General features: G+C 40.8%; 2 protein-coding genes across 4 annotated transcripts in view; one reads left to right on the forward strand and one right to left on the reverse strand.

Moving 5' to 3' along the window:
• OTC (ornithine transcarbamylase) overlaps window positions 1-12,025 on the reverse strand; it is a 32,217-nt gene extending 20,192 nt beyond the window's left edge. Inside the window, exons 1-3 of one of the 2 annotated variants that reach the window (XM_065861691.2) lie at window positions 11,134-12,025; window positions 6,583-6,721; window positions 5,915-5,996 (exon numbers count right to left, since the gene is read on the reverse strand). In XM_065861691.2, the coding sequence (XP_065717763.1) occupies window positions 5,915-5,996; window positions 6,583-6,721; window positions 11,134-11,210 (298 nt within the window). In that variant the 5' untranslated portion in view covers window positions 11,211-12,025. Of the gene's footprint in view, window positions 1-5,914; window positions 5,997-6,582; window positions 6,722-10,220; window positions 10,862-11,133 lie in introns of those variants that run through there. The other variant, XM_071803646.1, reaches the window with a different exon arrangement.
• A 2,911-nt stretch (window positions 12,026-14,936) lies between these two features.
• The window catches only part of RPGR (retinitis pigmentosa GTPase regulator), a 41,091-nt gene continuing 30,482 nt past the window's right edge, over window positions 14,937-25,545 (forward strand). Inside the window, exons 1-3 of one of the 2 annotated variants that reach the window (XM_065859939.2) lie at window positions 14,937-15,237; window positions 17,615-17,740; window positions 24,074-24,166. In XM_065859939.2, coding sequence (XP_065716011.2) covers window positions 14,952-15,237; window positions 17,615-17,740; window positions 24,074-24,166 — 505 coding nt within the window. In that variant the 5' untranslated portion in view covers window positions 14,937-14,951. The remainder of the gene's footprint in view (window positions 15,238-17,614; window positions 17,741-24,073; window positions 24,167-25,545) is intronic. The other variant, XM_071811976.1, reaches the window with a different exon arrangement.

Genomic DNA, 25,545 nt, shown 5'->3' on the forward strand with positions numbered 1-25,545 from the left:
CAGTCTCTAGACTTTAAAATACAATAGATTAAAATAATACTGGGAAATCATTGTCTTTTAACTGTCTTGATTTCCTTGGAAGTCTGATTAAAAACAATGATGCCCCAGACCCCACCTGAAGGGCAAATCTCTGCTCTGTCCAGACAATGTGTGCTCATTTTATTGAATAGGTCTGATTTTACTTTCCTTTTTTCATCACTAAGGATTGCTCCAAATCTCAACAAAATTAGTCAGACACAGCAAACTTTTAAGAATGAAGTATCACTTATTCTACTATTACTTTCTGCTGTTAGAAAAGCACTATACATTTAATGGTTGCTTTGCCCTCCTTTCTTGCTTATTCAGACGCATTTTTGTATTAAGGCAGGAAAAATGTTTAGGCTTCTCAAATACTTTTACCCCTCTCTGCATCACAGACACAAACACTGTATTTATCGGAACACTGGATATGTATCCAAACTGTTGCCCAGGTATTACAGCCTATTCAATGCAAGTTTTTAAGTCAAGACCTCAAGGATGAAATGTCATTTGTAGAAACTTTTCCTGTCCAGCTTCTGGTGTTTTTTTCCAGAGTCATATACAATTATGTCAGTGATTTATCCCTGCAAGTTCCAGACAATACTACAGTTCTGCATTTTAAGCTTCTAAATGCAAACACTTTGGTAGATGCTCCACAGTCCAGGCAGGCTTCCATGGACATGTTCTGTTTTCTATAAATTATGCCCAGGTAGAAAAAGAGGAATCTGGCTGTTTATTCAGAATTACCAGACGTCAAACAGCCCCATCAGAGCTACCACCTGGAGTCTGTGTACATAGCAGAGTCCTAATGTGTCGGGCTTTCTGCTTGTGAACCGGCCATCTGTGCAGGGCTTGGGAACATATTTCCATCCAAAACTTTCCATCTGGAAATACAGGAGCTCTGTGCTCTAGCTTTGTATATAGTTGCAGAGACAGAATCTTTGCTTCAGATTCTTTCACCCAGGCTACTAGTAGATAGAAAAAAAATTATGGCTTTTGAAGATATGCAGGCACCAATTCAGCAAATAAGCACATGCTGCAGTGTTGTGTTAAACTGGAAGATCTAATCGTCTTTGTTGTCACAAACTGGTCATATCCAAAGCCACATGTTAAAAGTTTATATGAATCTTGGTATCTTCAACAAACTGTATTAAATGTTGATACTGCAGAGCCAGAATAGATTACCATCTCATGTCCACACTTCTCACTACTGTTAGTTTTCAAAAATGGACAGTTTTATGCCTCAGGCTATGGCACATTATTAAGCCCACTTATGCAGATTCTTACATGAAGGACACGAGTGCTGGTGGTTGTACAGATACAGGTTAAATCTCCATCCCAGCCTGTCCCTGCCACATTGGATAAGTAAGTCACATGTTGGATACACAATTGTGGGGCTGCCCCACTGACACCAGGAGACATACAGAGACATCTTCTCAAACTTAAAGATCCTTTTTATATTTCAAGACATCTGCATATGGATTTGTTAGTTTTCTCACTGCCTGCCAGGATTTACAATCTAGAAAGTTATTTTTCAGTTTAGACTGATAACAAGGAGCTCTTCTAGGCAACAATTACAGGAATATTTCTAAAGTAGAAGCCTAAAAACTCATAAGCAGTTTTTTAAAGCTACCCCTCTAGGTGGAGAGTAAGCTAAAAGAGTACTCTAGGCCCCTCTGTAATGTGGCCAAGCTAAATAATATTAGCCATTCCAACAAAAAATTGACCCTGTATTCCTGCCATGTAATACCATCCCCACTGCATTAGAACATAAGAAGTGATGCAATTATTTCTGTGACTGTATGTAGTAGTCCACAGGCATGGCCATGGTCATGTTCCTCTCACTCTGCTGTGTAAGAGGAGTGCTCGAAAGTCCACTAAAGCCAGTGACAGTGAACCTCTGTAAAGCTGTTAAGACCTTATATCTTTCAGTGCACAGCTAAAGAAGGTATACAGAGCTTTTCTGCATGCATTGTTTCCTCTCCATTTCTACCCTGTGACGTATTATCTGCATTCAGCGCCTGTGAAATGGCTGATTTATTTATGACTTATTCACTAAAACATAACCGCAGCTCTATATTTTAAGAGCAAGAGTGACAATCAGAATATTTTACACCAAATCTGTAACAAAAACAGTGAATTCACCTCTATGCCACCCCTGAGGATGTTTACTTTACAAGTTACATATGACCATGTGGAATACCTTTGTTTTCAAAACGTATGCAAGACTTTATGCAGAATGGGTATGGGATTCTGACTGCAAACAGATGACATTACCCAGTATAATAGCAGAGACGTCACATTTTCCAATATAATAGCCAGTGATAGCAATAAATCTACTGGCTCCTACTGGCTCCACAAAAATAGATTTACTTTGCCAGTGTCCTATGGAAGTTACTTGTAGTTCTTCATTAAACTTACAACACCACTACTACTCTTAGAAATGGTAAAATAATACGGCGGTCAGAAACGTGCATTAGAACAGGATCATATTTATTCAAGAGAGTAAAAGGGCAATGAATTATACCACAAGGAGCTGTACATTACTCAGTACAGTTGTGATGTCATCAGAATAAAACAGTTTAAAGGCACAGTATGTTGGAAAAGTCACAAGCGTCAACTATTTTCTCACAATGCATTATAAATTAGTGTTTTTATAATCTTTGATCTATCTTGGCACTGCAAAAAGTGTTCAAAGACTGAAGGAAAGCAAATGTCACCCATATCCTCAAGAATGTCAAGTAGGAGGACCCAAAGAATTACAGGCCGGTGAGCCTCACCTCGATTCCTGGAAAGATGATGGAGCCAGCTAATCCTGGACATCATTTCCAGGCAGATGAAGGACAAGAAACTCATCAGGAGTAGTCGGCATGCTTTCACCAACAGCAAGTCATGCTTGACTGACTTGTTAAACTTCTATGATGAAATGACTGAACTGGTAGATGAGGGGAGAGCAGTGGGTATTGTCTACCTGGACTTCATTATGGTCCTTGACATTGTCTCCCATAAGATCCTCACAAAAAAAGCTGTTGATGGATGGGCTGGGTGAGAAGACAGTGAGGTGAGCTGAGAACTGGCTGAACAGTCAGGCCCACCGGGTGGTGAGCAGTGGTGCAAAGGAGGAGGCTAGTGGTGTATCCCACAGGTCAATACTAGGTCCCGACCTGTTAACATCTTCATTAATGATTTGGATGATGGGGCAGAGTGTGCTCTCAGGAAGTCTGCTGATGACACAAAACTGGGAGGAATGGCTGATATGCCAGAAGGTTGTCTTGCCATCCAGAGGGACCTTGACAAGCTGGAGAAATGAACTGACAGGAACCCCATGAAATTCAGCAAGGAGAAGTCCTGCACCTGAGGAAGAACAACCCCATGCACCAGCACATACAGGATGGGGGGTCCCCAGCAGGGAGCAGCTTGGCAGAAAAGGACCTGGGGGTCCTGGTGGACAACAAGCTGAACATGAGCCTTTCCAGAAAAGATGGTGAAAGATATCCGGGGCTGCACTACACAAAATATTGCCAGCAAGTGGAGAGAGGTGATCCCTCCCCTTCATTCAGCACTGGTGAGGCCATACCTGGAGTGTCCAGTTCTGGACTCCTCAGTATGAGAGAGATATGGACATATTGGAGGGAGTCAGTTGTCCATGTTTAAAAAGGACCATGAAGATGACAAATGGACTGGAGCATCTTTCAGATTAGGAAAGGTTGAGAGAGCTGGGACTGCACAGCCTAGAGAAGAGACAGCTCAGAGGGAATCTTACTAGTGTATAAATACAAATATAAATTAAATAAAAATAAAAGTAATTTAAAAAAACCCATAAATAACTGAAAGGAGGGTGCAAAGAGGATGGAGCCACATGCTAGTCAGTGGTGCAATGGGCACAAACTAAAACATGGGAGGCTCCCTCTAAACATCAGGAAACACTTTTTCACTAAAAGGATGATGGAGGACTGGCATAGCTTGCCTCAGAAGGTTGTGGAATCTCCATTCTTGGAGTTATACAAAAGCCTTTTCAACATGGTCCTGGGCAACTGGCTCTATATTTCTGCTTGACCAGGGGAGCTGGACCAGATGACCTTCAGAGGTCCCTTCCAACCTCAACCATTCTGTGATCCTGTTTATTTATTTTTCAATAATGGCATTCTTTACATACATAGGGACAATAGGACTTATGAAAAGACTTCCATGGTGTTAATATACAGTAACAATTTCCTAGAGCCTGCACAAAGCAGATTTTGTAATGAGTGCTTTCCAGGTCTCTCCTCCTTTATAATGAAACCCATTGATTTTCATCTAGTTGTTCCTGAGAGTTGCAAAGTTTGTTTAGATTAATCTCATCCCCAGAACTTTGTCCCACTAGTGACCTCTTTCAAGATATTGAAGTTGTAGATCATGGGAAATGTTATTTGAGATGACTCATGTATTTTATAAATAAACATTCCACTCCAATGTCCACTTTCACCGGACATCAGGAAATTGGTATTAAACTAGCTTATTTAGCTAAAAGGAAGATGTGACTCCACACTTCTCTTGAGTTAGAAATTGCAAATTGGAAGTCATGTATGTTAAAAAGCAGCTGAAATGTATGGAGTTTCCATGGACAGAAAAAAATTGAGTCTGCCTTTGAAACAAAGTCTTAGGGGACTTCAGACCAATTAACTGAAGGTGTGAATTTAATGTACACAAGTTAAACTGAATTAAACTCCCTTATGGAAGCTCTCACTTAGAAATAAATTGGTTTTATTTCACTGGAGCTAATCCCTCTTGGATGAATTTACGTGCATTAACTCCCATCCTTAAGTTAATTCATTTGAACTTTCCTGAGATTCCCCTTTCCATAAGCCTTCAAAAGCCAAGGACTAAATAGTGCTTTCCTCTGAATGCAGAAGCATGAAGGGTAAACAGATTCAGAGAACTAATCATCACCTGACCGTGGACTGGTATGGCAGGCAACTAGAAACTGGACTAAAAACTCTGGAATGAAAAGTTGGGTGGTCTTCACAAAGAGGGAACGCACAACAGAAACCCATTCATAAGTCCTGCTTATCTGGAGAAAACAGAAAGCATTAAGTCTACATAAAGAGCAGGAACAGCAGGTAAATGGCTGCGCCAGAGAAATGTGAATACTCAACAAGTTTCCTGTTCCTTCACTAGGGAGAAGTCAGCCTACGGGATGCTGGGTCAACTTAAATGTGAGGACAAGCTTCTCCCTTGGTGTGTCACCAATCTGTAGTTATTGCTTGCTAACACGCAAGTACATGAATGATTTATTTCAGTGGTCCCATTGATTTCAGAAAACCTAGCATGTACATAAAGATATTTGTGTGTTTCAGTATTTGCAGGACTGAATTATCCTAAATTAATAATATTTCAATGTCTGATCTTATTAGGCTAATACTGTGAAGTCTCCATCAAGTTATCTTCCCCTGTAGATAATCATGTTGTTTCTTTCCCTAATTTATAATAAGATACTAGTATCATTCCCAGCCTAAACACATACTCTGAAATGTGACAGCAAAAAATGCATAATACATTACAAAAATATTTATTAGAGCCTGCATAGAATTAAATGTGTGATGCTTATTAAAATTGATGTTAGGAAATGTGCATCTTGCCAACAGAACTAGGAGCTTACACCAGAAATGCTTACTTCCGCCTGTTACTTTATTTCTAATATATCATGTTTTGGAATGATCTAGTGAAATTTCAGTGACCAAAGTGATGTGCTTGTGACATTAATATGCAAGGTGAAACAAAATTAGCTACCATTTTTGCTTTCAGCCTTCTGATTTCTCCTCAGTAGAAATTGCTAAAAAAAAATTATGCAGTGTTTTTCAGTACATACTCATACTATACAATTTCATATAAAATCTGTGTCATTGCTCAGATGTACCTGTTTCTGCAGATAATCTTGTTCTTGTGCTTCTCTTCTCAAAAATCATGGTCAAAGATTTTCCTTGCATCAAAGGCAAATACTGAAACATGAAAATTGAAGACATTTCAATTTTATAGTCAGTATACCCTTGATAATGTGAAATACTTCTTTCACATTTTAATTCAGCATTAGAAACGTTACAGAGGTGTTTTTTTTAAATGTAGATTTGTTCTCCTGTCCTTCAAGGAATTTATTAGCAGTGGAAAGGTTAAAGGGAAAGAAGCAATTCTAGGGGCCAAAAGCTACTGCATTTTGGCACTCAATTTGAGCTAGCATTAAGGAGAACTCTGGTTCTAATTTAATCCCATGCAAGGAAGTGTCTTCCGTTTCCTACATTTAGTGCTGGTTGCACACCATGTGTTGATGGATGGAGTTAGTTGACAACAGGGAGTTAGCTGTGCAAAGCTGTTTAACCTTCTTACTTGCCAAGTCCTCTGAAGCACTGAAGAATATCTCTGAACACTTTACAGGAAGGCTCTTTCATTTGTAGCACATTATTTACAGTATTTAAGAGCTCAAGTGATATTGTTCAGGACAAGACAGCAGAGTGGCTCATTCCCAGTACTCTTGAGAACAATTTCTACTTCAGCATCTGAGTGACCTAAATGACAGTTAAAGTATTTTACCTCTCCTTTGTGTTTTATCCTTTGTTTCAAATCTGCAGCCATCCACAGCAAATATTTCAGCTCATCTGCTGTGTAGTTTTGTAGAGTAAGGAGGTCACGACCTTTCAGATGAACATTCATTTGAGCTGGTGGCCCATACCTGTGCCAAAAGAGAGAAAAAAATAGATGCTTATTGTCATTCCTAAATGTGCTCATGCAAAAGCCAATGAGCAAGCAGCTGAAATCTCTCCCACTCCCCTCTTTTTGCACAGCTGGATCAGCTTGATGGACTCTGTTAATTATTGTAAATAATTTTTATTGTCAGACAGACACAACATGCCACTACGCACTACATTGATGACCACCATAACAGTGTCTCAGATTGTATTATGAACCATATAGTGTGGTTTCTTTTGCCTTCTAATATGCATGTGACTTGACTGCACACTGCCTAATCAAATAATCCCAAATGCATGAAGCCATGCAGGGCTTGGTGAAATGGCTTACGTGCAGACTGCAAAGCCGCCCTTTGGGGGCACAGAATACGAGGAACTGATCTCAGTGCTCTTTCTCCCTCTTTCATGCTTTGTGGATGGGTAGACTTGCCGCGTTCCACCCCCATCAATACAAATGGTGTCATTTCTATAAATGCATATGAAATCTCTTGATAACAATGGGGAAGAGAGTAAAAAAACACCCAACTAAATAGTCATGTGCTCATCTAGCACACAAGAGATGTTCTGAGCATGTGCAGCGTATATCCAGTTTATGAAGATGATTAGGGGTCTAGAACACCTTTCTCATGAGAAGAGACTGAAAGAGCTAAGTCTGTTCAGCCTGGAGGGGATCTCATCAATGTTTATAAACATCTCAAGGATGGGTGTCAAGAGGATGGGACCAGACTCCTTTCAGTGGTGCCCAGTGATAGGATGAGGGGCAACAGGCACAGACTGACACATAGAAGGTTCCATCTGAACACGAGGATAAACTTCTTTACTTTGAACATGCCAGAGCACTGGAACAGGCTACCCAGAGAGGTTGTGGAGTCTCCTTCTCTGGAGACATCCAAAACCCGCCTGGACACATTCCTGTGCAGTTTGGTCTATGTGAACCTGCTTTAGCAGGTGGGTTGGAGTAGATGATCTCCAGAAGTTCCTTCCAAACCTAACCATTCTGTGATTCTGTATTTATTCAGTATATTCTGGCCTCAAGCCAGATTCACAACTTCAGCATCACATGAAATGCGATGTTGATAATCACTCACAGAAGTTACTTGATCAAATTTCCTCTAGATTAGGTGAGATATCTTAATGAAAGCTGAGTCCAAGCCCATGTTTCCAGAGGCTGAGATTAATAAGGGAGAGTGGCAGCTTAGCCCCTTCTCTGGTGCTGTATCTACAGCCCTCCATAGCATAGCACAACCTGCACTGTACTCTCGCTAAGGTGTGGATGGGTACAAGCTAAACATGTCTTTTTAATGAAAGGCAGTATTTTCAGACTGATCTGATGGAATGGAGACCAAAGCAATGCAAACAAATGGACTGAGTGCAGCTACTGCTTTTGTATTTCCATTTCCATTAATTCCAACAAATAAAAGCCCTGGTAGCAGATAGGCCTGTTATGGCTTCTAAGGATTTTCATGCTATATTAGTCAAATTTGGAGAGAAAGATTTTTTCTGCAGGATTTTGTGGCATGGGCTCCAACTGAAACTGGAGGAAGAGAAAAGCTCTTAAGGAAATGGTACCACACGTTACTGCCTGTTTGACATCACAGCACAAACTGCATGACTTTTCAAATCATGTAGTAGAATTTTTTCTTTAACTGAAGATGTTGAAATGCTATGTGTTTTCCTTCTGGACAGCTTAAAAGCGATTTATATAAATATTATATTACCAGCATTACTAACAATTTTTTTACAGTGAAAAGGATTATGTGTAAGAGCAGAAACCTGGAGTATATATGAAGTAGCCCACACAGATGTCCTGCAGACTAAAATTGCTGTAATTCAGTATATGCTGTTGTATATCAGGGCAACATGCTCCAGAGATTATGCAGGCTGCCAGAGGATCCACCACTATGCTAAGCACGAACCACCACAAAGATTCCCATCAATGTGCACCATCAGAGCCCAGTCTCTGCACAGGCCCCCAAACTACAGGAGGGTTGGACTTTTCAGTAGCACTGTGCAGATAGAGTGGCTTTCTTGTGTTCTAAGATTAATGTTGCCTGTGGATTTTCTCAGAGTATCTTTGGAAATTGATTCTTAAATGAAACACAATCTGAACTGTATGTGTGACTTCAGTAATAAATATTTGTGGCAGTACCATTTAAAAAAATAATGCACATTTCCAAGCCACAAAGACCAATCTTCGTAGTACTACAATCATTAGTAAAATAAAGTTACAACATTTTGCTATAAATGTTATCCTTCTGTCCCCATGCTTGCCTCCAACTTGAGGTAAAAAACTTAGAAACAGTTAGGAAGCAACCAAATGCCCCATTTTTGAATTTGAAGTGGGTGTTGCAGAGTTAGCAAAATGATTTTATGTACTTCTATATTCAACAGCCGCAGAACAGAATATACCTGACATTATAAGAAAGGCTGGGCATTCATGGGTCAGGTACCTTCCACCACAGCATGAAAAACAGCTTACCAAGGCGAGTTACTGAAATACAGCTTTGAATACCAAGGCTCTCAATTGTTATGCAAGGGATTGGCTCTAACTTCAATGTGTATATTCTGAAGGAAATTTGTTTCATAACTGTGACACTATTATTATTATTATTATTATTGTAGTTGTTGTTATTATTCTTCAGAGCAAGAATTTGCTACTCTATGCAGTATATATATACTATACTTGTTTTAAAATCTATGCAATTGCTTGCTGCTTGATCACTCTACTCTCCTTTGCAGCATTGTTTCCAAAGCAGCTTTGGTCTGCTCCTCAAGTTTCTAATTACAGCCTTCAATTCCTTCCAGGGAGTTAGAGATTGGCCAATCTTAACCTGCCAAGTAGGAACTTCTGTTCATCGGTCTTGTTTTACCACTCAGCACAATTGAGAAATGAGCTGAGAAATACCCACCACTAATTTCTGTATTGGTAGAGAGTAAAGTACTGAAATTGATTACCCAGGGAGGATTTGGAATGACTGTCCTTGGAGATTTTCAGGACACAGCTAAGAAAGACATAGTTGACCTCATATGCTGTTGTCAGGCTACTAGCCGAAAGCTGGACTAGAGGTCTCCTCCTGGCCTCTATGTTCCCATGATGATTCTGTTTTATTGCAACAACTTGCAAGAAATGTGTTGCCTTCCCTGTTGTCCACATGCTCTGAAGGAGGCAGGAAGTGGACAAATTCCAGAGAAGGAGCATGAGACAACATACCTAAGTTAAAATGTAACAGGCAGAATTGCAAGGTCAAGCAGTTGGCTTATTCCTTTCTGAACAAGGACAGCAATTACTTTGGACTACTAGCACAGACTGATACATACTAGGTTATTCTGCAGTATTAACCACAGTGTGCTTAACTTGCAGTGCTCATACACAGTGGTTATAGCTTACGCCAATGTTATGACAAAATGTTAAAAGAAAAATAAAAAAAAACATTATGTGGGGAGCTTAACAAATCGGATTACTTCACTGGGAAACCAGCTTACCTGTCATTGTTTTCCAAACTTGCTTTTCTATCATCTCTGCTAACCAGAGAAATTTTCCACCGATTGCCAGAAGCAAACCTCCAAAATCCACAAAAAAATATCACTCAGGTTTCAGGACCACTTTAAAACGGTAGTGAATAAATCCCATAACTTGTAAAATGATAAGTAAAAATTACTTATTGCATACTAGGATTCCTGTGAATGTGAAATTCCCATATATTGTTTTCTAGCACTAATCATTTGCTGCATAATGCTGTTAGTGCTATTCTTATTGACACCGACATGGAAACATAGGAAGATGTGGAATTAAGTTTCAGGTCTTTATTTTAACCTGATCCTGGAGACGTGACAAGCATGAGAAGAAGCTTACTGGAACACTGTCACACAGGTACTTTCCTGAAAGCATGGGGACAGGCACACCTATGCAGCCGAAGAAAGAAGGCAAAGCCACATCACAGAGCCAGGTCTACGTGGTTAACTTTGAATCTCGTACCACATCCTGCTTTTCCCGCTCATTTCCAATGTATATAAGAGACAAAAAAATACTGGAGATTCACCTTGCAGCTTTAAAGAGAGAATTTCCCCACCCCAGTGCTGGCCATGAGAACTGTCTATAAGAATTTCCTATAATAATTTACATTATTCAGATATTTATGGATTACAGTACCTGCAGCATACACTGACCTCAAGAAGAAACATTCCTTCTTGACTCTGCTGCTAAAAATTCTCCAGTTCCCTGAAGACGCAGAGCTTGCTGCCTTGGGAGGCAAAAGGGCAACAAAATGTGTGTGTGGGGGGGGAAAAAGTGTCTTTCTCTGAAATACTCACTGCTTCACACGATTCAGCTGCTTTTGTCTCCAGGTTTCTGACTAAATGTCACTAAACCCCAGATAAAACTAAAGGATAAGCTTACCAAAATGGTCGCAGCAGTTGCTTGCTGGTCCCTGTAAGTTTTGCAGTACTGAAGAAGTTCCTCATGTTAAACAGCATCTTCCGTTCGTGTTGGACTTCTCTCAGTCCCACAAATTAAGTTAAGAGAAACAAAGGCTTATGAAGCAGAGAGAGATCTGGGCTGCTGCGCGAAAGAGGGAAAACCAAGAACTAAAATCTTCGCTTTGGTTGCCTCAGCTAGGGCTGGATCTGGCAGGCGCTGACACTGAAGCTTTCCTTGGTTAAACTAGACAGACAGTGATTCCTCATGGGGCCCATTGCACCACCCACAGTTTATGCTCTTCCCTGGGGGCCCATCGTATCATACCTGTGTCAATACCATTTCCTAGCAATTTTGTGTTTGTTAAATATTTGTACAGGAGCATGTGCTAGTAGAAAAAGGCAAAAGACTTGTCAGGGTGCAGCACCAGAGGGGCAGCTTCCCTGAGGAGGGGACCAGGACAGTGTGCGCTCCCCAGCCCCAGCAGGGCCTGGGCAGGGACTGATGTCCCCACACTGAGACAAAATGAGGGTCCTGGACCCATGGGCATGGGGCTGGGCAGGGCCATTACAGCTTATTCATGCCCTCATGGTTCTAACAAGAACAGAGAAGGAAGGGCTACATTTAAAAACTATTTTTTCCTGGGGCTTTTTTGGACCAAATTTTCAATTGTGCTATGGTAGCGCTAAACAGCCATCAGTGAGGCCCAGGAACCTAAATATTACAGCCTGCATACCTCTTTATGTTAAATTGCTTGCTGTATAATCTGATGTTGGTCAATTGCTAAAGCAATTTCATTTAAATTTCTACCCTCAAATATAATTGTCAGATAAGATTTTATGCCACGTGCACTGTAGGTGGTTCTGAAATATGACCATTACTTTCTCATTTCCTCCTCTGTGTCGGGAGAAGCGTACTTGTGTAAATCAAGGTGATAGCATATCTGTCAGAAAATGCTATATGTTGAAATTGCAATGTGAGGATCATATAATTAAAACACGTGGGAAAAAAAGTTTGGTTTCCCCAGAAAGAGGCACTGCCATGAAAAAGTTATGTAGGGCTCTTGGTGAGACTTGTTCAAGAACACTCACTTCAAACCACCCCTGAGATATTTGGAAAATGCAGCCTTTGCCAGGGAAAATGTCAGGCAGAAGCAAAACCCAACAGAAATGAATGGGAAGAGCCAGAAAAGCTGCATATAGAGAAGAAAGACGGCCCATTGTTTCCCTCTTGGTTGCTCTTCTCTGGCAAATGAGTCCCATGGCCTCCAAGCCCACCCTCTGGAGACTCAGTGTGTGTCACTAGTGGTACTCAGGAGAAAAGATGGTGGGGGAAGGAAATGTGGTCAAGGTGCCAAGGTCCCAATCTCATCCTGCAGCCCCACAGGGAGGTGACAGTGCCAGTGCCCCTTTCACAGGTCTCCTCTGTACAGGGACTGCCCAAACCCAGTTCCCATATGGACCAAGTCCCTCATAAGCTTCTGTGAGCGAGCAGCAGCACCAGGTGTGGGAGAAGAGTCAGATCGGTGTTGGCATGGCTGTTGGTACGACACACTTCTCATACTTCTGGGATGCTAGCAGCATCTTTCAGTGCAGAATCCTAGAGCCACCTCCTGTTCCTGCTAGCTGCTCCCAGGCTGCCAGGGTTCAGTGTGCCGCCATGTCACAACACCATAAAACACTTCAATGTTGAAATCAGGATTGAATTGTTTTGCTATATTTCTATATTCCAGGGCTTGGTATTGAAAATGGAGTAATAGCAGTACAGGGGCTGAGACACACTGGCGAGGAGAGAATAATGTAGTGTAAGAGAAAAATAGATTAGGCTAAAGGAATGGTATTGATATAGTCGTCTAATATGAACATAAGGCCTCCTTCCTGTCTGAGCTGGCAGGAGGCTGGTGCTTGACACCTCCTTTCTTGAGGGGAAGCAGAAATCAGAGTAGGTAAAGGCAAGAAAAGCATTTAAACAGCAGTGGCCATAGCATAGTGCAGCAAGAGTGCCCATGCTGCTTCCTTTCAACCTGAAAGAAACACCTTGGGAGGTCAATGTCCTTCCACAGATCAACCATTCCCCAGCCTCCTGCCCCAAGGCAGGACCTGATCTTGGTGCCTTTTTTTTGCAGAGTGGGCCTTCAGTAGCTAGGGCACCTCCAGGCAGAGCAGCTCCCAACCTGCTGCACGCCACCATGCCCACAGATCCATCTTCCTGTGACACATGTCTGCTTGGACAACTGGGACACTATGGCATAACTGGACCTCTGCCAGCACAACTTCTGCTTTGTTTGCATGCAGTGGTCAATCAAAGCCAAGACCAAACACCCACTCTCTAAATAGCCTTTCCCATCCATCCTGTACTCAGTGGTGGCCAATGCAGACTTCCAGAAGCTCAGTGTCTGGCCACTTGCAGATTCTGCTGCTGCTAACTCTGTCCTTTCCCCATCATTCCTTGTTCAAAGGCCTCCTTACCAGGTCAGCCATCCTACCAGCAGAAAAACATTTGTCCCACTTTGTGAGACGGCTCCCATCTCACCCAACCAGATGTTGATCCTCAAACAGGATCCCACGGCCATAGAAACCAAAACACTGCTGCAGACACCTTTTTCCCATGAACCGTCCTGATTGTTTCATAACTCGTTTATACTCTTGGCAACCACAGCATGTGGTTACTACAACCTCAAGCATCACTTCGTAGAACAATGTTTGTTCAGTTTTATTTTGAACAGCTTTTGCTGGATATCCCCTTGCTCCAGGATTAGGAGAAGCAGTTAGGGCAGAAAACATCAGAGGGATATTGTGGTTCAAAGAGATTAAATCCCTGCCCCATGTAAGGGCAAAAATCACAGAACATTTTCTGCTCTTGAAAACGTGGCCATCCTTCTTTGTGTGTACTTACATGGATACCTCAGCTTATGCGCCAACAACTGTATTCATTAAACTCTGCATAAAACAAGGCTTAAATTGCTTGTCCAGGCTGTCAGCTGCACCCTCTGTTGCAGTAGGTACATCATCCTGAAGGCAAGATATTTCAGTGAGGGATGACCTGGCATATCTGAAATGCACGTGTACACCAAAAAAATAAAAATCCACAAACCACAGTTGTGTGGGTTTTGTGTTTTGTTTTGTTTTGTTGTGTGTTTTTTGGGTGTGTTGTTGTTGTTGTTGTTGGTTGTTTTTGTTGTTTTTGTTTTGGTTTTTTTGGGGGGAGGCAAGGAAAAGCTCCAGTGGGAGTTTGGCACTGCACATTAAATATGGTTAAAAGGCTACAAACCCCTAGACTTATTCCAGTGGGGTCTGCACATTTGCTGTCACCTACGTGTCCTTGGCTGGGTGGATGACTGAACGTCTTCTTGTGCACCCAAGCAGCAGACTTTACATGGACTTTGTGTGAAGGAGAGACTATCGGAGGAAACTTCTTTTAGGACAGCAGAACGCCATGGGTGACAGAATAAATTTTCCGAGTTCTGTTCCGCCGGCTAAGGCAGGGCAGCCTCTCCGATCACTCAGTAAAGCAAGCAGACAGATCAGGAGTCTGGCCCGGCTAAGCAGGGAGCTCCAGGCAGAACCCCAGTGTGAGACGGCTGCTTCGGGAGCTGGAGGCAGCGACGAGCTACAGAGGATGGTACACGGAGGACACGCAGGCATGTGGGGACAGTACAAGGAACGCAAAGCTCTGCAGCACCAGAAACTTGCAGGGTATTTCCAAAGGAGGTGATTCTGCCCTCCCTCCCCCCGCCCGCGAGCCCTCCCGGCGTCCCGCAGCGCTCGCACAAACGCCCGCCGCCGCGGGGTAACGCCAACATGGCGGGGCGGGAAAAAGAGGCTCCCGCCGCCCGCCCCACCGCCGGCCGGCAGGGGGGGCTCCCTCCCGCGCCGCCGGCCAGCTCCCTGGCCGGGCCCGCTGCCGGCAGCCACGCAGCTGGCGGGCGCGGGGCCGCGCTGCGCTGCTCTCTATGGCCGTTGCCCGTGGCAGGGCCTGTGTTTACTTCCGGCCGCCCGGCGCCGCCGTGCATGGGGCGCGGGGGCGGCCGCCCGCCGCCAGCTGCCATGGCCGAGCCCCCAGAGGAGGACGAGCTGCCGGTGCCCGGTGAGTGGTGCCGGCTCCTCACAGAGGACGGGGTTGCGCGTCCGGGTGGTGGGAACCTCGGCCGCCTGTGGCGGTCCCCGCCCGCTTCTCCCACCGCGGCGGCGCTGGGCGCCATCACCGGTGCCCCAACGGCCGCCTCCCTGCCCCGGCGACATGGGCGCGGCCTCTGGTCGCCCCGCTCTGCGCTTGGCGGCCGCCCCCAGCTCCCCCCCGCGCTGCCGGTGCGGCTGCCCCGCGGCGCCGGGCTGCGGGCCGCCCGCTCGGCCAGTGTCTTCCGGCGTCTGCGGAGAGACACGTCCGCTGACGTCAGATGCTGGACGGGGGGGAACCGCGCTGCCGTCACCGGCGTGGTGTGGTGCTGCGGTGTTAAACAGGCGGGTTTTCTCAGTTAATACTTGAGTTTTGGTCCGTGGTTTGACCTACAGTAATTTCTAAACATTTGCTCGGTGCTCAGACAGCAAAAGCCTCATTTAAGTTCTGCGAGATTTAATTTTATAGAATCATGAAACAGAATAATAGAATCATTTCGGTTGAAAGAGACCCCGAGGATCATCAAGTCCGACCATAACCTAACTCAAGTACTAAAGCATGGCCCTGAGAACCTCATCTAAACGCCTTTTAAACCGCTCCAGGGATGGTGACTCCACGACTTCCCTGGGCAGCCTGTGCCAATACCTGACAACCCTTTCTGTGAAGAATTTTTTCCTAATATCCAATCTCAGCCTCCCCTGGTGCAACTTGAGGCCATTTCCTCTTGTCCTGTCACTTATGAATTGGCAGGTTTTACTTCTCAAACTGATAGAGATACAAACGACATTTGTGAATCAAATTATCTGCTTTTTGTGTACACTGACTTAATAATATATCTACATATTGATGCTAATGCTTCCAAAAGAAAAATAAATGAACTAGAGAGCTCTGCTTTGGCACAAGTGCTAAAAAGATCACTGTAAACATCTTCAAATACACAACATGGCTGGCTGTCTGGAAGTTAAAACTCAAAGAATTTTCAGATTCCCTTTAGGATGCTTATGGTTGTAGGTGTGTCTGCAAAAGATGAGGAAAAACTCAATCCTTTATTTAAAAGGTATGAATTTGTCAGCACAAGGCTTGTTTTTAGTAATAGTGAAAGTGAAACGTATCTAGAGAGGTCATAAATACAATTTTGTACGTGTCTGCCGAACTCAATGCATAAAATAACATGTCATTTGCAAATATGGGAAACTTTTGCATTAAATAATAATTTCAAAATGAATATCGAATTTACAGTTTAAGAGAGAACTTTGGGTTTGGGAGCTGGGGCGCAGACTATTGAGATTGTTTTCATTGAAAACAAATACATGAAGGTGTTCCAATGTTATTACTAAGCGATGACATTTTAAAGATGCAATCAAATGTTACTTTATTTGTGTTGTCATAGCTTACATATGAACAAAAAGTCTGCAAGGAAAGGGTTGGTTTTTCTCTTTGCTTTCTTTAAAAAAAAAAAATTATTCTACGATAAAGGCTTAAGGTTTTACATTTTAAAATAGGACATCTAATTGTGCTTTACCACATCATGTGCTTGGCTTTTGGCAAATTAATTTGTATGTTCATTTATTTTCCTGTAAAATTAATATTTTATGTGTCAAGCCACATGCTTGACAAAAAGGTGAATAAATAGTTAACATTCTATGTTTTAAAATAATGTTGCTGACACTTTTGAAAGTGGGAAGAATTGAGAAAAACAGACAGATTACACGGGCAGAAGAGCTGTCTGGACTTTATTTTGGGGTGGTTTTGTTTGGGTTTTTTTACATCATAGTCTTATGATCAAAGACAGTTGTGCCAACCCGTGTTTTGAAGGCTGGGAGTTTTGATTTTAGGGGGCCAAAGAGTGGTTGATTTGGAGGCTGTCGCCTCTTTATAGCGTGTGTGTCTGTCTCTAATCCAATTTGGAGAACCTTTTTGAATTCAAGTATAAATGTGAGATCTGTTTGTCTCAACTTGATTTCAGGATGAGCTTTTTGTTTTACTTTCTGCGGGCAGTTATTCAAAGTTCTTTATTCTTTCATTTACATACCCAGCAGTTTTTCTCAGAGTGTAGTGATAAAGTAGTGTACTCCAAAATAAAGTATTGTGTCCTCAGAACACAATATGCCAGCAATAATACCTATTCTATTAGGAAATTCATCCAGGCCAAGAAAATTCGGGAAGACTAAAATGTGAGCCTAAAATGAAGTAGTCTTGGAAAAAGAGAAGAAAACGCTTCAGCCATTTTTTTAAACAAAAAAGATAGGAAACTGAAGTGTTCAATTGAATTAATAGGACATTACTATTTCAAAATGTGTGAGACAAAGTTTGTTTTCACTAAAAAGGACTTTTTTGTGTGTTTTAGAATCAGGTGCTGTTTTCACATTTGGAAAAAGCAGATTTGCAGAAGATATTCCTAGCAAGTTCTGGTTCAAAAATGACAAGCCTGTACTGATATCGTGTGGAGATGAACATACTGCTATTGTTACAGGTTAGTATCAGAAATGGAGTGTCTGATAAAGGTCATATTTTGGACAGCTTGGAAAGTTACGATTCGCATATGAGTCCCGAGGTAATCTATCAAATGAGGTTGTGGAGAGGAGAGAGAACTGTTCTGTGGGAACTATTAGATGCCTTTGAAGTTAGTGTGGGGTCACGGAAGGTTTTCAGAAGATGCACCCAAGAACTGTCATGAGGGAATCTCTGAAATGAAGATTTGAATGACTATTATCTATCAACTGAAAATAACCCTTGAAAGAGCAACTCAAAAAACTTCAGAAAATCCTGCTAAAATCAGAAATAAATTGCAAAAACATTCAAAGAAGCTCAGATGCAATACAATGAGCAGTATTAATGTTTATTTTCATTTATTTGAAATGATGGAAACAATACCATCAAAGAATTTGTTCGGGTTTTTTTATGTGAAAGGGGCTACTCTTTTGCTGATGAGCAAGTGTGTCAATTGTATTGACATTCAACTCCTGATAGGTAATAAGATTTTGTTTTGAAATTTATATGCATAATTCCAGGACTTTTTTATTGGAATAGATTTATTCTTTATCAGTGGGCAGCTGGTTATTATTCATTAAATAATTTCTTGAGGGTCTCTTGCTATAGCCCCAGGCAGAGTTAAGATGCTGGATTTTTTAAATGAACTGTCCCAGGCATGATAAGAAAAAGAGTACAGATTTCATGGACTGCAGAACATCTTGAGACGGAATTATACAATTGATTTTTCAAGCCTAACTTCATAGAAGATGAATTATCCATTAATATTTTGTTTTGAACAAAACCTGGCAGTTTTTCTTGGATTGAACCAGTTCTAGGAAATTGCCTGTTGCATAAAATTAATCAGAATGTAACCTGGGGCACTGTGAATTTCCTTTTGATTTTTTTTTCATATATCCTTTCATATGCCCACACCCAGTTTGAAATAACACTAATATAAATCTCAGTTTAGACTAATCAGTTTAAATTGCCTCCTTGAGTTCTCCCAGCCTGTGCCAGCACTGTTACCCTAATCAGCAACTAATTCCTGCGTCACTGTAATAGTGGCCACTTGTGAAGAAGTCAACTGGCATAGGTTTGCCTGCAACAGCATTTCCCTACTGTCTCCCCTTCTCCCTGTTATTTTGATGTACTCAGCATGTTTCAAAAATGTCTCTAGCTGGCCTTTGCTGTTGGTAGTATGCAGACATGTCACTAGGGAAACTTCTAGACAATCAGATCTTTATTTGCTCAGAGCTTTTGAGGAGAAGGAACTGTAGAAGCACAATTACAAAATTTCTGTGGTACCAAAGGTTTTTTTGGGACATTGTGAAGAAAAGGCAAAAGTGAGGGTAAAATGCTGATCAATGACAAGCAAAGGTAGAGAAACTACGAGAGTCTTACAAAAAAAGTGAAGAAACAGAAAGCCTTTGTCCTTTATTTGTTCTTCGCACCTGTGCATATCCTTGCGCACCTCACATCTCTGCTGTTAAATGGAGCTGGATGATTCAGTGGAATTACAGTCCTTGTTGAATGACATTGAACTGCAGTAACACTCAGAATAAAAGCTCCAGAAGTGCGTGCCAATAATGAGTTTACCGAGAAGGGTACAGGCTTTGTGGGAAACCAAGAGTCTCTTGAAATCCATCTCAGCCTGACCTGGAAGAGATAAAAGACAAACATCACTAAAGAAGAAAACGTATCTCAAGCAGGTGTGTATTCATGCATGCTTCATTTTACTTTCAGTCTTCATTTACAGATCACAAAACTCCCCTCTCCTTTTTTTTTTTTTTTTCCCTACCCCCTGGAAGAGGTAGTGGGACCTATGTAGGAGACAGTGGGAATATGAGGTAGATTAAAATCTAATAGAAATATATCCATTTTACAGTGACATATCTCAACAGTCATAAGTAAAGCAATCACCCAAACTGATACAATATGTTCCTTAAAGCTGGTTTTAGCCAGGAGAGACAGCTTCATCTAACACTGCATCTTGACTGAGTGTAAATGAAGAAAATGTACAGGAACTAATATTTAGCATTCAAACAAAATATTCAGAAATTTTCAAATACTTCTTTCATCTAATCCAGCATCAATATTCCTGTATGACTTTTTGAAAGAAAAGTGTAAAGTAAATATAAAACACTGTTGTTTAAATTTCTAGTTCAGGAGATAGAGTCCAAAATTTTATTTACATACTGTAGCCATATGTTGGGATAGAAAAGCCAAGTGTTACTTGCTGACTTTGAGTTGGCTTGCTGAGCTGATTGGAGAAACATTTCCATCTTCAGTTTTAGAGTCTGGGATTGAAATTCATGTTTCTTTATTCATTTTCTCTCTGCCTTTGGTACAATCTGAATTTAAATGTTCCGGCAGGAATTTTTAAGCAGTTGTCTTTAGTTCCTCAATGCAGTCATGAGCAGTATATCTTCCAGCATCACTTGTAATATGATTAATAATGTTTCTTGCCCCATTTCTGTAGTTTTTGGCCCAAGAATACTGTCAATTCACTCCCTGCATCTTCTATGACTGCAGACTTAGGAAAGCAATTTATTAATCCTTTTGGGAGCAGGTGTGAGCTAAGTGATGTTACACATATTTTTAAGAATCTCCTCCCAATATCTTTCTATTGATTTTCTTTTCTTCAAAACTCTTAGAGTTAACAGCAGTGTTAATGTTTGTTCGCCTTGATTGGAATATCCTAGGCAGCTTGCCCACATTTGATCAAAGAGACTGATCATGTTCACAAGGGAGGAAATGGTGATGATGGAAGACACATTTTGTGAACTCTGCTCTGGAGAGAACTGAAGCCCCCAGTGCAAGAGGGCAGAAGGAAAGAAAGAAGTACGAAGTGTAAAAGTGAGAATGAAAAGAGGTGCATATGGAACCACAACAAGATAGTATACTCACAATTTTGAGTTTTGTAAGGCATTAAACAATTTACACCAAAGAGACCTTGGAATCTCTCTAGGTCTTTGGACACCAGATTCCTTGTATTCTTTCTGCCTACCAGTAAGCCCATTGGAACATGGCACAGCATCTTTTGCATCAGCTGCAGGGGGAAAATGAGAAAGATTAGAACATGTTTGTGTTGATCTTTGATATAGGTGGGAGCAAGCAACGTAATGCGCTGTTTTTTCTTTGTGTGATGCTAAATGTCTGAAGCATGACTATTCTTATTGCCCAATAAAGGTTTTATTTTGAGAATATCGTGACTGGCCTGTCAAAACTGATGTCATTCCCATTTTTGTGAGATGTATTTGAATTGTATATGAATGTTAAATGAACTGCGAACAGTTTATTTACCAAATAGCACAAATAAAAACAAACAAACAAACATGGTGCCTGCCAAATTATACTCTGCCCAATATATTACTTTTTATGTTTTCTTCAGATACATCTTCTGAAAAGAATCTCGTAATAAATACTCAAAGTCTGTACATTGTCTCCCTACTTTATTTCCCTCCCACGCTAATATAACTTAGAAAACTAGGGAGAGAATACATAAAACATACTTTTAAACACAGATGATAGGAATACTTGCCTTCTCTCTATTATCATGAAGCATGTTGAGGATTTCAGCTGGTATTTCCCAGCTACTGAATGAATACCTTTAGTGGTGCTTCATGATCCAGGGGAGCATGTGACAGGTGGGGTTCCTGGGAACCACAGTTGTAATAGCAGCTACTCAGATGAGAGATGTGCTGGTTAGAAAACACTCTATTCCTGAAGTCTTTCACAAAACTTCTGTTCCTGAAGATGTAAGAATCTTGTGGCTTCCCTAATGGCCCTCAATTAAAGTTGGTGAAACATCTGCTGGTGGCCGCCAATGCATACGTACTTTGGAGAAATACTCCAGCCTTGCATCAGGATGAAGGTGGAGACTGGTGGTGGAAGTAGGTCTTCATCAACACAACAGTCTGACTAGTCCCTTTCTTTATATCCTGTTGTCTCCATTCTCCTTCCCAGAGTCATAATCTTACTGTGCTGGACCTGTCATCTACCAGCCATTCCAGGTGGCCCCAGTCTCTCTATGTTAGCACCAAAGTGGAAGCAAAAAGCCAAGAGCAATCTGAGTTCACAAAGTTTTGAAATATGATCCTTGCCTGTTTGTCTGCTGTTGAATTAGTTCTCACTTCAGTGCACCTGTGGTGATGACTGAAGATATCTCAGTATGCAGTTCTGAAAATAGGGCCTCTTGCATGCAAAATTCTGTCATGTTTCCTGGCCAGCTTAGATTGCATCATGTCTGTTCCAAAACCTGATTTGCTGTACAGACCCAGAAAAGGCATTTGTTTAGATTCCTCTGTAGTACCTATTAGTTTTCGTTTGCTGTCTGAGTTACCTGCTTCCCAGTTTTTTTATTTTCTGTTACACCACTAAGTGTTGAAAGCCTGAAATTATAAAAGGCTGTTACTCAGTTGTAAAAATGTAAAAAAAATAATCTATTAAACTCCCCAATTTACAAAGCAATGCCTGGGAATTTGAAGACTGATGTAAGAAGCAGCAGATTATGGGATGAAAAGCATGACCTGTTGGAATTTTGAACGGATAAAAGAGGATATACTTAAATTGAATTACAGAAGCTTGGCATCATATTCCCACAGGAGTACTACTGTCTTACAAAGGTAGTTAGAAAGTATAAACCAAGGATACAAGGAAGTGTATACTGATACAGGATACTATTTGCTAGTAAAAATTCTTTCTGTTAAGGTATGTTTTCCTCTCAGTGACAGGCAGCTCTACATGGGTTTTGATGTGATTTCGTTATCAAAATTGAGATGGTGATATAACTGCTACTAGTAAAATACCATGAGCATAGACTTGACCACAGACTTTCTTCCATTCCAGCTTTCTTGGAAAGACATAATATTGAAATTTAGCACCATGCTCCAAAAATTGTCAAACCTAACTATTTGATTGCGACTTTAGATACTAGTTATTTTTAGTTGGTGGTGGTAGTTTTGTTTGTTTGGTTTTTTTTTTTAAACTATGTGGTTATATTTAAGAAAATAAACTGTTTGGGTTTGGCTTTTTTTCTTAACAGAGGGGGTTTTTTGCTATATGTTAAACATTTCAGTGTCATATTTCAGAGTCTCTGGATCACATTCAGAACCTTCACTGGGAATGTACACTACTGAAGTACAAATAGATGTAATATTTTGGTATTATGTGGAATTGGTGTTATGTGCTGAGATCATGTGATAATTGCTGATGGCTTGGGTGACAAAGTTTATTTATGTGACAGCCTTGTGATGGAGTCTAACTCAAAAAGCTCTATAGACCTTCATCAAAAGTAGACAAACTCATTTTAGCAGTTGTAAAAGGGTTTTCTTTTGACAAATCAGTTTCTATTGTTTCGCAAAGATTTCTGTTGGAACACGGGTTTTATCTTTGGGTGTGAAATGAAAAATAAAATTAAATATAAAAAAGTGAAACGAAGTTAATTGAGTTCGTTTTAAGGTATTGTCGGTATTCAGTTTTGGCTGGCTAATTTGCGTGCATGATGACAGAAGTTTCATCTGTTCAGATACCATCCTCTTAAAAAAGCCCACTGTTTATTTGGAATTAAAACATTTCATTGATTATAATGGTCAAACCTGCATGTTTAAAGACCCATTATACCAGTTTCTGAAATACAATTCTAGCATTGCTCCCGTTAAAGATTTGCAGTCTAACGTTTGCATTTAGGTTTACAAAACTCCTTGCCTGCATGGCGTTTTTGCATAAAGACGCCTTCCTTATATGCAGAATAACAAAGAAATCCAATTTGTGAACACACTTGAAAATTTATCAGAAACTATGTTCTGTAGAAGAGCAAATTTGTAAATCATTTAAAGACATTTAGCAGTAAAAGAAATAGCCCCCCCAAACAGTAAAATAATCTAAATATTAGAAATGTGTGTTTGTATTAATTATGTACCTGCATTATTCATTCCTGTCTTTGAGGTAAAAGACATGGGTACTCAGTTAAATGTGTTGTTATTTTATAAATGGGCCTATAGATGCTGTGGTTTCTGAACTGCAGAGTCTGTCGAAGAGCACATTTTATTTTCTGAAGAGCACTTTATCTGTGCTGTAATTAAAGGAGAGGATGTTTGTTCTGCTTTCATCCCTTCTTCTGGCGTGAGGTTTCTTGCTTAAACAATGCAATTGCTAGTTTTATACTGAAAAATCATGAGGACATTAATTATTGTTTACACTTTAGTATTGAATTGCCTAATCTTAAACCTTACATTAAAATAGATGTAATGAATAACATAGTGTGTGAATGACCATTCTTGTCTTGTATGAGGTATTCAAACTGTTCTGATTCTGACTATGCATTTTTTTTCAGGAAATGGTAAACTATACATGTTCGGCAGTAACAACTGGGGCCAATTAGGACTAGGATCAAAGAACACTGTCAGCAAACCAACATGTGTTAAAGGTTTGTTTAATTTTTTCTTTTTTGTGTGTGTGTGTGTGTGTCTTTTTGAAAGGACACCCTTGTGAAAAGGTACTTTATAAGATGCAGTTCCAAAATAACCGATTCCGCCATCCTTACTCATCACACTTAGCATATTACTGCACAAGCTCATAAAGCTGGCTTGAAAGGATCCCTGATAGATTTTCCGTTAGTTCCAGATTCTCGGTCCTTTTGCATCTGAAGATTACTTCAGATACATAGAGTCCTGTCTTTTTTGAGGGCTCTCATTTTGTGTAATATTTGCCTTTTCTGAAAAACCACATCATCATTGTGACTGCAAAGACATTAGTCAGATGCTTGGTCTTTGCAGTGTTTATGCGTTAGAAATCAGAGTTCCAACAGCATTTTGTAACCTTTGTATTGCCTTTGTCTTAGCACCTTTATAAAAGAACAAATCTATGAGGAACTTTCTACGAATACTGCTTCATTTTTAGCAAGTATAAGATGTGCCCAAGGGGGCATGAATGTTAATGTATTTGTATGAAGCAGTAAAATAAATGTCCATATTCTTTAATTTGTTGCAAAATATGTTTTCATGGTACTGTTATCTTCTTGATCTTTCCTAGCTGATTTTATCTTGTCAAACAAAACTAAGTCAATACCTTTTTCCCTATCTCCTTATTTATGTCAAGTCAAATCAAATCTATCCCATTAACACATTTCTTTTCACCATTAAATGTTTATCTTCATCCTTTCTGCCAGCAGATCAGTCTCTTAGCTTACTATTAAAAACAAATTATTCTGCTTGTTCAAACTCTTTTCTTCCTGATTTAGTTTATTCTTCTGTCCTTTATCTGCTCCTCTCTTTCACTTCAGAGGGTGAATGCAGCTACTCTCAGGTTCACATCTTCTGTCAGCCATATGGGAGATTGATTCTTACCTTGGCTTAGATGGATTGGGTGTCAAGTTTTGGTTTTACTGTCAAATTGCAATGGAGAGTAGTAGATGAAGAGAAGATGACAGCAATTCAAACAAGACCTGGCATTCACTGAAAAAATCACAAGGGGGGTATCTTTCTTCTCTTGGCAGTAGGCAGCAGGAGAAAGTTGTGGAGCTTTTCTCACTAGCTTTCAGTCATCACTTGGCTTTGGGAATGGGGTTGCAAGGACACATTTCGGTTTCTGCTTAGGGCCAAATGGATGTGGCTGCATGTTCTATGAGAAAATAGCTTCTGGGACTTGACTAGAGACTAATGACATTGGTTATGAAAAATTGTTGTCAACGTTTCAGTATAGCTTGGCTCATCAAATACAATTGATTAGCCTAAGGGGGAGGAGGATTAGAGAGCACAGGCTTCTGAAGAGCTGAGTAAGATCATCTCTGAAGTTGGAGATGGAGTT

Source organism: Patagioenas fasciata, chromosome 1 (genome assembly GCF_037038585.1).
Source record: "Patagioenas fasciata isolate bPatFas1 chromosome 1, bPatFas1.hap1, whole genome shotgun sequence".
Taxonomy (NCBI): Eukaryota; Metazoa; Chordata; class Aves; order Columbiformes; family Columbidae; genus Patagioenas; species Patagioenas fasciata.